We start from the raw sequence: 12403 nt of genomic DNA on the forward strand, positions 1-12403 counted from the left end.
GCCATTAGGCTGGGGTCAGTGTATAGTATACGGGGTCTTCAATAGCAGATGGAAGGATGTAGACTCTTATCAGGATCAAAATGAACATAGTTTTAATTTTTTTTTTTTTTTGCCAGTCCTGGGCTTGAGCTCAGGGCCTGAGCACTGTCCTTGGATTTTCTCAAGGCTAGAGCTCTACCACTTGAGCCTCAGCACCACTTCCGGCTTTTTTCTATGTATGTGGTACCGAGGAATCGAACCCGGGTCATCATGCATGCTAGGCAAGCACTTTAACCACTAGGCCAAACTCCTGGCCCAATTTTTTTTCTTTTAAAAACCAGAAGAGTAAAATGGGAAATAATGGTAAGTAGTTTACTCAAAGGAGACCAAAATGGAGCAGCAAGGAAACCAGGAAGTGAAAGCAATATTCCAGGAAGATCCAAGGTTATGAGCCAGGATGACAGTTGTGGAAACAGAAAGGGAGAATGCTGGGAAGGATGGGGCCTCCTGGCCTCCAAAGTAGGGCAGCTTCTGCCTGGACACATTATCTCATAGAAACACGCAGACACACACTGTGAGGTGAGAGAAACACAGCCTGTTCACCCTCATTCCATTCTCAGCTGTCTGTCCTGACCCCAGGCTACCCCCCAACACTTCTCTGTATCCCTCTTCTTTCCCTCCACCCACTCTGGGCCACAGCTGGAGGCATTTACGCTAAGGACAGAGGTTATTTATATCTGCAGCTGCACAGCCAGAGCCTTCTATCAGAGGAATTGTTTGGTGGGGAGCAGGCCCACACCTCATCTCCCAGCAAAGCCCTCAGTAGGGAGCCTGCAGCTGTGACCACCATGTGATTCTAAGGGAATGGCGCCAGGAGGTCAGATGACCCATCCATCTGCCTCCTGAGGTGCCCTGGTGGCTGGACAGACCTGTCCTAAGGCCCTCAACAGCTCTCACATCACATCACCTCTTTCCTTTTACTCCTAAACTTCTGGCTGAAATCTCCTTGTTTTAAAATTCTGGGGTTGGAAGATTGGGGGTGGATGGGAAGGCATGGCTAACTGTCCAATACCCAGTCAACAAATAAATTCTGATCAGTTAGCTATAAGTATCCAGATTCATGGGACTCATATCCAATAGGTGTGACAGCACATATTATCACTGGATATAAGCCTACTTTTTAAAAGGAGGATATGGTTGTCTGGGCCTACAAACTCTACTTCTGAGGAAGGTGACCAGCGTTTGGTGGGCACCAGCCAGATGCCAGGCTGTATGAATGTTCTCATTCTAGCCTTCACCACTCTTTAACAGGACACTTATTAGCTCCTCTTGACACATGAAACCAAGGCTCAGAGAGATATGAGAAATACTCAGAAAACAGGAATGGAAGTGGAGCGGTGGCTCAAGTGGTAAAGTGCTAATCTTTAACCAAAAAACTAAGGCATTGCTGGGAGTTTGGCCTAGTGGTTGAGTGCTTGCCTAGCATGCACAAAGCCCCGGGTTTGATTCCTTGGTACCACATACATACAAAAAAAGCTAGAAGTGGTGCTGAGGTTCAAGTGGTAGAGCTCTAGCCTTGAGAAAATCCAAGGACAGTGCTCAGGCCCTGAGTTCAAGCCCAGGGACTGGCAAAAAAAAAAAAGCTAAGACACAGTGCCAAGGCCCTCAGTTCAATAGTTCAATCCCCATTAGTAACACAGAAAATAGCCAGGGGTTTGCAGTGGAGCAGGGGATACTAGAAGGAGCAGTCTGTTCCTATTAGCAGGACATGGTGACATCTTCCCCATGTGTCCACATTTAAGCCAACCCTGAGGGCCAGGCAGCTGATGATACACAATATTGAACGTGTGTTGGGTCACAGAGATACACAAAGGCACATACCGTGGGAGGGATTGAGTGTGAGGGTGTTTCTGCAGGGCCTGGAAGGGCAAGTGCCCTTTTCACAGTGCAATAGTTCAGAGACAGAAGAGACCACGCTGTGATCAGTTATTTTTCTCCGACAGGGTTTGGAGTTTTCCATTTCCTTCCAACAGAGACCTGTAGCAGGCCACAGAGGGCAGCCATGGGGAAGCCTGTTCTTCCATTCTTCCCTGGAGAAGCTCATCAGGCTCAGAAGCAGCTCTGCCTCATCCAGCAGGGCTTCCTCATCTGCAGCCACACCAGTCTCTGTGAGAACCAGAGTAGCACACAAATAACTATATTCCCAGTGCCTGGTGAGTTGTTAAGTGTTCAATAAACACTTGGTGATTGAGACTGAAATGGTGTGGCCTTGCTGGCTGTGCCTTTGGCACATAAGACAAATGCTGCTGACTGAGCTTAGGGCCCTGTAATGTCAGCTGACTTACCTTCAGCGCTCAGGATGAGGAAATATTTTCCATCAGTCACTTGGGTGGGAGGGGGGAGCCGTGATGGGGAAGGGAGGGTAGCCTGAGACTCAGTCGGTTCTCTCCTCTGACAAGGACTCTCAAGGAGAGTCCAGAGGTACTCCTTCCCTGAGAGACAGCGAACCTTGCCAGGACTAATACACTTTTGTGCATCCCAGGGGACACAGTAACCACGGAGTAGGAAAGAGCTGATGCTGCTTAAGTGATTCCGTGATTACAGTTATTTCGCCTTAATGTTCTGGTTCCTTGGAATGACATTGAGGGGTTTTGAGTCATCTGATAGCCTGGCCAATGCAGCAGCAATCCATTTAAGTTTTGAGTATGAACTCCTGGTTCCTTAAGGCTATGTAGCTTCTTCTTCAGGAACTTATTTTTCTTCCAAAAACATTTTGTCCCTCTCTGATCATGCCAAGTAGAGACCGAGAGGGATGTAGGTACCTTTCTTTGGTTCAGTTGTGGAACTTGAACTCAGGGCCTGGGCATTTGTCCCTGAGCCTCAATGTGCTCAAGGCTAGAAGTGCTCTACCACTTGAGCCACAGTGCACTTGTATTTTTTGAGTGGTTAAATGAAGATAGTTTCATGGGGACTTTTCTGCCCAGGCTGGCTTTGAACCACGATTGTCAGATCTCAGCCTTTTGAATAGCTAGGATTACAGGCATGAGCCAACAGAACCCGGCTGGGACATAAGGCATTTTAAATGTTTGTAAACACCTTGTTTTCCTAATTACCCTATTTCCCTCCTGTCTGTTACTAAAAAACAGTATCAAGATCTGGGGTACAAGGGCTGAGTGCCTCACAAGGAAATACATTGTCCTGATTTTAAATCCTAGCATTACTGAAAAAAAAAATCTTTAGGCCGGGCTCGGTGGCTCACGCCTGTAATCCTAGTTACTCAGGAGGCTAGGATCTGAGGATCAAGGTTCAAAGCCAGCTCTGGCACAAAAAGAACCGAAACTCTTTCTTTCTTTCTTTTTTTCACCAGTCCTGGGGCTTATACTCAGGGCCTGAGCACTGTCCTTGGGCTTTCTCAAGGCTAGAGCTCTACCACTAGAGCCATAGCACCACTTCCGGTTTTTTTCTACGTATGTGGTACCAAGGAATAGAATATGGGTCTTCATGCATGCTAGGCAAGCACTTTACTACTATGTCAAACTCCCAGGCCTGAGGACCTGAGACTCTTATCTCCAAAAACCACTAGAAAAGGGAAGTGGGGTGTGGCTCAAAGGGTAGGGTAGTAGCCTGGAGCTGAAGAGCTCAGGGACAATGCCCAGGCGAGTTCAAGCCCTAAGACTCCCCACACAAAAAATTCTTTAGAACATGTGTGGGATTGTGCCTCAAGAGACAGAGGACCTGCCTACCAAGCCCAAGTTCAATTCCTAGTACAAAAATGAAACAACCCAGGCTGGGTGCTGTTGGCTCACGCCTGTAATCCTAGCTACTCAGAAGGCTGAGATCAGAGGATCATGGTTCAATGCCAGTCCTGGCACAAAAGTCCGTGAGACTCTTACTTCCAAATAACCACCAGAAAATGAAGGGGTAGTGTGTCTAATCTCCATGTTCTCTGAAACGAGAGGGCCAATTCCACCTGGAGATGGAACACCTTGAGGAGTCTTTCTGTGGATTCTTCCATCTCTGTATTAGGCCTGGTTATACACACAGCAGGATGGGAGCTGCTCTCCCTATTACACGGCATCTGCCTTTGCTGGTGAGTAGGGACAAAAAAGGGGTGTAGGGGGCCAGAAGTCTGGCCTAGTGGTCGAGAGCTTGTCCAGCATACATGAAGACTCGGATTCGATTCCTCGGTACCACACACATAGAAAAAGCTGGAAATGGTGCTGTGGCTCAAGGGCTCAAGTGGTAGAATGCTAGTCTTGAGAAAATCCAAGGACACTGCTCAGGTCCTGAGTTCTAGCCCCAGGACTGGCCCATTTTTTTTTTTTAAATTAACAGTTCACCCTGCTCAGCTCACTCACTCCATGCCATCAGGAGAAGCAGGAAGCAGGAAGCCTCATTAGCTCCACTGTTTCACGTAGATCTTAGGAAACAGAAGTTCTAGGCACTGGTAATCTTTCCCAATTCTTAACCTATTTTAGTCCTATTTTGAGGGTTCCTAATCATCTAAACACTTGATTCACTGTCACAAAAAAGCTTCATCAAAATTCACAAATGAAGCTGGAGGCTGGTGACTCATACCTAAGATCCTAGCTACGCAGGAACATGAGATTTGAGGACTGCAGTTTGAAGCTAGCCCATTTAGGAGTCTGTGAGACTCAACCACTCAAAAGATGAAAACATAGCTGTGGTCCATGTGGTAGATCACTAGCCTTAAGCATGGAAGCTTAGGGACACATGGACAAACACAAATGGACATACACACACTCAGACAAATTACATCTCTAAGAAACCTAAAGGGAGTCGATACCATCCTTAGAAATGCTTTAATCATAACTGTAATTCCTAACTCAGCTGCTCATAGCTTACTGGACTGAGACCTACCAGGCAAGTGGACCGGTTCTAGCAGATACAACAAAATATAGCCGTTGGTGTTTCTTAGGCAAGAAATGCAAGGGGGAGGTGATAATCTGCTGATAGGAAATCTAAACCAAAGCACCAGACATTCGGACTTTTTATACGTCCCATATTACTTTTAGTTTGATCGATAGAAGCTAAATCCAAGGCAGCACTGTAGCTAAGAATAGGGTTTTGTTGAGCCACACAGTATTGCGTTACCAGAAGCAAGGCAAACACACCAATCCATTGGTAGCTATACTCTTCCATACGGAACCTTTGGTACATCAAATAACTTCTGTGCCTCATCTAGTGGCCTACTTGAGGGTTTTATCTAGTTTTCTCATCGTCATTCCCTATACCATCCCATGTTACAGGCAGTAGCTACATATAGGTATTCAAATGAAGTAACAGTAAATAAAAGATGCCATTTTCATCATACTAGGCATGTTTCAAATACTGAGTACTTCTGTGTGCTTAGGGGCTGTATTGGACAGTCTGGTTTTGGTTTGGTTTTTTTGGGGGTAGTAGGGCTTGAACTCTGGGCCTGGGCATTGTCCCTGAGCTCTTCAGCTCAAGGCTAGAGCTCTACCTCTTGAGCCACTTCTGGTTTAACCGGAGATAAGAGTCTCATGGACTTTTGTGCCTGGGCTGACTTTGATCCTCAGATCTTAGCCTCCTGAGTTGCCAGGATTACAGATGTGAGCCCTGGCACCTGGCTGGACAAGATAGTCTTATGAACATCTTCATTATCCCAGAAAGTTCTATTGGCCAATGCTACTTATATTCCGTATACCAAGAGGCAAGCTCATCTTCACTTCTGTCTCAACAATCTATTCTTTGAATCAAAATATAGCTCTTGAGTTTTCTTTTCTTGTAGAAGTGGGAGGGAGAGCCAGTACTGGAGACTGAACTCAAGGCTTCCTTGGGCACTCTCTTGCTTGAGTCATAGACCTCAATATTCTGCTAGCATTTATCTATCAAGTGACCCACTTAAGGAGCCATGGCACATTAGTCTTATAAAGAGAATTTACGAGGACATCCCAAGGATGTGCAAATCTTCTTTGGATGGTTAGCTCTTCACAGAAGAGAGACTTAGATATCACCTTCAGTCATCTGCCATCTTGATTCGTTGGAGCTAGATAGGCCATATCAGCTCTCTTGGTTTAAGCTGGAATGCACCAGCTCTTTAATCACTATATGGTCAATATACTACTGCTATCTTCATTAAAGGCAACAAGCAGAAAATTATTTTACATAATTTTCTTTGTATGTTTATCTTGAAATACTTTATTTCTAACAAAAATTGTATTTTGATTAGGACAGCATTATGCTTATCATTCTACACTCAGACTGCACATAAAGAAAGATAGTTTGGTAACAGAAAAACAACTTTTTATTTGGAAGAGATAAAATGCAAACTTAAGAACTGCTCTAAGGGACTGGGAGTGAAGCCTACTGGTGGACTGCTTGCCTAGCATGCATGAAGCCCTGTGTTTGATTCCTCAGTACTATATATACAGAAAAAGCCAGAAGTGATACTGTGGCTCTGGTGGCAGAGTGCTAGCCTTGAGTAAAAAGCACTCAAGGACAGAGCCTGACCTAAAACTGAAAAGTAGGATAATAATACTAGTAATAACTATAGAGAAAAAAGGCTATGGAGCAGGAAAGCTTTTGTGTGCTACACCTACCCTCGAAGCACCATCATTTTCCTATTATTGAGATATAAGGGAAGGATTCCTTTTAAATAAGCTTGCTCAAAGTCACAAAATTAGGTAGAGCTAAGGTTTGATCTGGGTAGTATGGCATCTGATAGATGATGCCACCAGCTTTTAGGCTATATTAAAGTCATTAAGCATTAAGAACAAATAGCCCTGTCTTCTTAAGAGTCAATCAGTGCTCTTTACAATCTGTATTTCTGAATTCTTAGAACATGCTTATTTCATTAAACATTCTTATTTCATTATAGAATGTTTACCTTTTGTTTTTCCCTAAGTAGTTTTTCATTTCATTAACTGTGGTACTGAAATGATAGCTTTCCCCTCTTCAAGAAACTAACAACTAGTACAAAAAATACAGTAGATTATTATACTGAATTCTGATCTTGGGTCTAATGAACATATTTTTTTCCTTCCATAGTTATTTTTATACTCTAAAATACTTGAATATGCTCTTATTTTAATAATTCAATTCCAAATTTGTGCCAGGGGTCAGAATTTTTGTAATTAACAATCAAATGTCTTTTAAGGTCACAAAATCTGGGAAAGTCTCAAAGGAACTGGTGGCTTTCTAAATTCGTTTCTTTTTTAGAGAATTCTACTTTGAAAGTGCCAGAAACTTGAAATCCACACTGTAATATTAGCTACTTAATTAAAAAATAAAGGTTTTCCAAGAACTGGTAGCAAAGTATAGCTCAGTGGTAGAATGGATGTAAAAGGCTCTGGGTTTAATCACCAGCATTAAAAACAACAACAACAAGCCAGGCGCTGGCAGCTCACACCTGTAACCCTGGCTACTCAGGAGGCTGAGATCTGAAGGTCACAGTGTGAAGCGCCTGGGCAGGAAAGTCTGTGACACTCTTATCTCTCTAATCAACTAGTAGAAAACTGAAAGTAGAACTGTGGCGTAAAGTGATAAGAGTGGCATCCTTGAAAGAAAAAGCTCAGGGGGTAGCACCCAGGTCCTGAGTTGAAGCCCCATAAATGACAAAAAAAAAGAAGCTATAAAAAGTTTTTCACTGTTAGTCTTTGGGCTATCTGAAACTATAATGCTTGAATGTAGAAATCTAGTCTAACTCAGCCACTTTACAAAGAAACCAAGTTTTGAGACAGTGGTAGAATGACTTGCCCTAGATCAAAGAGCTAAATAATCAGAACCAAAAGTAGAACCTAGGCTTTCTGAATCAGCTCTTTACATGCTCAAAAGAGCAAAGAATTGTGCATGTCTTTGCCATCACTTCGGTTGTTTTCTTCAAATCTCATGTTCCTAGACGCTCACTAAAGATGCACACTGTGTACTGTATACAGCAGGGCTTCTACTGTGATCTACAGTGGACCCTGAAGATTTGAAGCTATCCAACCAGGGCAGCATAACGTACTATTATTCACACTGGGACAATATATTGTTCACCAAGCAAAGTGATCTTGAAGGGACTAGAATTGTTAATTACTTACTTCTCGTTCCTAGAGGCTAAAAATTAAAAAAGAAAAAAATACAAACAACTCCTTTTGTTAAAACTTGAACTCTAGCTCTCTCTTGAATCAATGTGACCTTGATGAGAAAAAGTTAAAACACAGGTGAAGAAATTGGGAGATTTATTTGAAAGGGGAAAATTCCTGGGAATGTGCTGTTCTTTGTATTAGCTGTATCTAGCCCAATTGACTATTATCAATATCTGCAATCCTACCAGCACCCTAGTGTTCAGAATTCATGATCCCCCAGCACTAAATGATCTTGAGAAAGTTTTATCAATGCCTATGATACTGTGTTAAGACAAGAAAGTATGTAATTATATGGTCTTCAATCAGTACTGCTATAGAAAAAAACGGCTTTTCTGGTTAATCAGAAAACTCTATTCCCTGAGCATCCCAATTGATCGAGGTTAAAAAGAGATTGTTCCTTCTACAGGATCAAATTTAGCATCACATACCTTGTCAAGTAAAAAAAACCAAAGAAAAGATGCGCCCTTTTTAAGACATTAAGGGAGTAAATGTCATTTTTTTCCCACTTGTAGAAACAGTGGAAAAAGTCTATACTAACAACACACATCAGAAAACAGAGCAAATTAACTTGCAATTTTCCTGTGTAATTGCTAGCGGCTCTTTGAGACTATTAAATACAAAGATAAATAAATAAAGATTGCTTTAGCTCAGAAAAAAGACAGGTAAGTAGTTAAAACAATACAGCAGCATGCTTCAAGCTCTGGAAGGCAGGATGTTGTAGATATGCCCTGGAGCCTGTCTATGGTGTGACTACCACCACAGACAAACGCTGTGTGGACTGCTCACAGTTCCCAATGCTAACTCAGAATTCCAGGTCAATGTCAAGCAGCAAGCTGTGTATTTTGGTAGTGAGGCAGTCAAATTTACTAATTCAATCACTCCAATATGTGACTATTCTTAAGACAAGAAGAAAAAGAATAAGCTCAGTAACAACCACCACTACCAAAAAACCAAAACCAAACAAAACAATAGCAATAAGCTGAGTATAGGTGGCTCTCACATCTGTAATCCTAGCTACGAGTGCAGAGATTTGAGGGTCATGGTATGAAGCCAGCCCAAGCAAGAAACACTGTTGAGACTCTTATCTCCAAACCAGAAATGGTACTGTGGCTCAAAGTGGTAGACTGCTAGCCTTGAGCTAAAGAGCTTAGCGACAGTGCCCAGGCTTAAGAGTTCAAGAACCGCAACCAAAAACAAAAACAAAACTGCAATAAAATGAGAATGTTAAATATGAAATAAAGGACTTCCTTTAGAAGGAAACAAGAAAAAATTTAGGGGGCTAGGAACACAATTATTTCTCAAAATAAAATTCTAAGGAGAATTCCCCATCCCACCCTAGAATTTTACACTGCAGAAATCAATGAATAAGTGGACTTCACATTGCAACTTTTTCACATGTACTATGAAAAAAACAAACCCTTCTGCCAATTTGGTCAATCCTTTGAAAGTGCAGTGTGCTCATGGCGAGGTTAAAATCGCGTGTAGGCATTGCGCTGCTGTTGCTGCTGCTGCTGCTGCTGTAAGGGCTGCTGGGCTTGCTGCTGCTGTAGGCGAATCTGCTGGGAGTAAGGATCTTCCAGTGATTTGACAAATATAGTAGTTCTGGGGCCAGTCTTCCATACAATGCCATTGGCATCTTTCACTGAAGATTCTACTGTGATGTTATGTGTTCCAAGAATAGCAAAGTTCAACAGAAACTGGGTACTGAAGTAATCATTATGAGGCTCAACCTTCTGCTCCATCTCATTGGTCATATTGTCAATGGGTATCTGCAACGAAAGAATGTTAAAGAACAGTAGCACCCATATTCAGAGCGTCCTATGAGCCAAGCCCTGTTCCAAGTACTTGGTTTAGTTATTGCAAACAACCAAGATACAAGGTATTATTATCAATCACCCTGCTATTCAGATGAGGAGGCTAAGACAGAGAGGTTATGTTGTCCAAGGTGATACTAAAGCAGAGCAGGAATGTGCACTCAGGCAGGCTGACTTGGGTCTACCCACTTAACCATTAAGTAACATTGCCACTTAACTCTCCTAGATCAGAATAAGCGCTCAGCCTTTCAACTCTTTCATAGGCTGGCCTCTCTCCATGATCTTTCCTCCCCATATCCTAATCCCCATCTTCATTCTGTAGAGACATAGTCTAAATACAAGTCAACAAATAAGACATAAATAACCACCCATTTCAGGGAGTCTAAAATCTAAGGGACTAAAAAGAACATAACACTAAGTTAAGTTAGGTACCTAAGTTAGGTGCTTTTATAGCTCTAAAAGTAATTAAAGTCAAAGGTAGATCTCTTATCTGCCTACATTCTTTGTCCAGGCAGAGGAAAGGTAAGTGTTTTTGACTCTTCAAACCACACTATCTGATCCCTTGGGAGGTAAAACTACCACCTGATCACAAAAGAATACTGGTAAACTAAGCTGGTAAAATCTGTATCACAATTCTGCCTGTTCTTGAAATTACCTTGTAGTCTTGTCCTGATTTACTCTGTAGTGTTGAAGAAACATTCAGACAGACAGATTGAATTTTGCGGAAGAGTCCTGGTTTAGATCCATGCTGAACCACTCCCTCTACCTTTAGGGCCAGCTGCTGGTTATTCTGTACAGCAATGGGCTCTGCAGGATTCCGAGGGGATGGAGACAGTGCAAGCTGGAATGCAAACATTAAATAAATGGCCAACAACCAAGAGCAAGCTTCTTTCTGCTAACCACTGGGACCAGACTAGCACACTGGCCTAAGTACTCCACTATTCCCAGGCTGGGATAACCAAGCAGAAAGACCTTCAAACTCAAGCTTCTTTATGCATTTTGTCCCTTTTAAATACTACAGAGAGTTTCATTCCAGATTTCATTTTTGTTCGAGGTTAACAGGATTAGAGACTAGCTAAGATACTGCTCTGCCAGGGTTTGTGGCAGGACTTTCATTTGATAATGACTTCCTTTCAGTAGGAAATATACTGACATTTTCATGTCTACCTGCTGTCTCTTTGCTCTAAGGTAATTTAAAATAGATTAAATTCAAATGCAAATTAACTTTAAATGCTGGGATTACTTGCCTAATGAAGTCATGATATAAAAATGTCACAAAGTAATGTTTCCATGTGTTTTGGTCAGTGGCACTGGGGATTGAACCTAAGGCTTTCTGTATGCTAAATACAATACTTTTTTTAAAAAAATTAAATTTAGGGGCCAGGAGTTTGGCCTAGTGACAGAGTGCTTGCCTATCATGCACCAAGACCCAGGTTCGATTCCTTGCTACCATATACATCGAAAAAAGCCAGAAGTGGTGCTGTGGCTTAAATGGTAGAGCTCTAGCCTTGAGAAAGTCCAAAGCCAGTGTTTAGGCCCTGAGTTAAAGCCCCAGGATGGGCAAAAACAAACAAACAAAAAAACAAATTAAATTTAAAAGTAAAACATTTAAAGACCTAAGTGCACTTCAATTGCAGAAAGCTCAATTCTTGCCAAATGAAAAGATGAAAAAAAATTTGTTACTGATAATATTGCTAAGCCACTGAACTAATCAACCCTAGAGTCAATTTGCTTTAGGAGGTATTCTTGTCTAGATAATTAATTTTCTTGATTATGTAAGTCATTTTGAAATGGAATTGTTATTTGTAATAAAAAATATCTGAAAGAGGGCAAAAGTTCACTGAAGACAGCAAGTGACAGGGAATCTCTCAGAAGTGAAAATTTACTCCTTTCTCAATTCCATTCTAAGATTCAAAAACAGTTTTTGAAATTTATTTTGAGGTACTGATGACTGGACTTCAGCTTTCAAACATTCTGCTATAACTTTGAATTCTGATTATTTTTTAAAATGGTGCTATTAGTGGAGTTTAAATTTAGGGCCTGGGTGCTGTTCTTGAACTTTTTTAGCTTAAGTCCAGTACTCTACCATTTGAGCAACAGCTCCATTTCGAGCTTTTTGGTAGGTAACTGGAGATAGGAATCTCATAGGCTTTCCTGCCCCAGCTGTTATCAAACTGCAGCCCTCAGCCTCCTGAGTAGCAAGATCCACCACTGCCCAACTCCTGCTTAAAAAAAAAACAACAAACGAACAAAAAACAGGCACAGTGGTTCACACCTGAGCCACAATCCTCAGATCCTGGCTCAAAGTCAGCCCAGGCACTAAAGACCATGAGACTCTTATCTCTAGTTAACCACTAGGAAACCAGAAGTGACACTGAGGCTCAAAGGGGTAGGGTGGGAGCCTTGAGCTGAAGAGCTCAGAGACAATGCTCAGGCCCTAGGATCTGACAGTAGCCTTGAGCTGAAGAGCTCAGGGGCAGTGTCCAGGCCCAGAAT

The 12403-nt window shown here is 42.3% G+C and overlaps 1 protein-coding gene across 4 annotated transcripts in view; it reads right to left on the reverse strand.

The window, feature by feature from the left end:
• Nucleotides 1-9462: 9462 nt before the first annotated feature.
• LOC150038977 (integrator complex subunit 7) overlaps nt 9463-12403 on the reverse strand; it is a 51927-nt gene continuing 48986 nt past the window's right edge. For all 4 annotated transcript variants that reach the window (XM_090328123.1, XM_090328125.1, XM_090328122.1 and 1 more), the window contains 2 exons: nt 10563-10748; nt 9463-9862 (listed from right to left, as the gene is read on the reverse strand). In XM_090328123.1, the coding sequence (XP_090184249.1) occupies nt 9563-9862; nt 10563-10748 (486 nt within the window). In that variant the 3' untranslated portion in view covers nt 9463-9562. The remainder of the gene's footprint in view (nt 9863-10562; nt 10749-12403) is intronic.

Source organism: Megascapheus bottae, unplaced genomic scaffold (assembly GCF_031878675.1).
Source record: "Megascapheus bottae isolate mThoBot1 unplaced genomic scaffold, mThoBot2.hap1 H_1, whole genome shotgun sequence".
Classification (NCBI taxonomy): domain Eukaryota; kingdom Metazoa; phylum Chordata; class Mammalia; order Rodentia; family Geomyidae; genus Megascapheus; species Megascapheus bottae.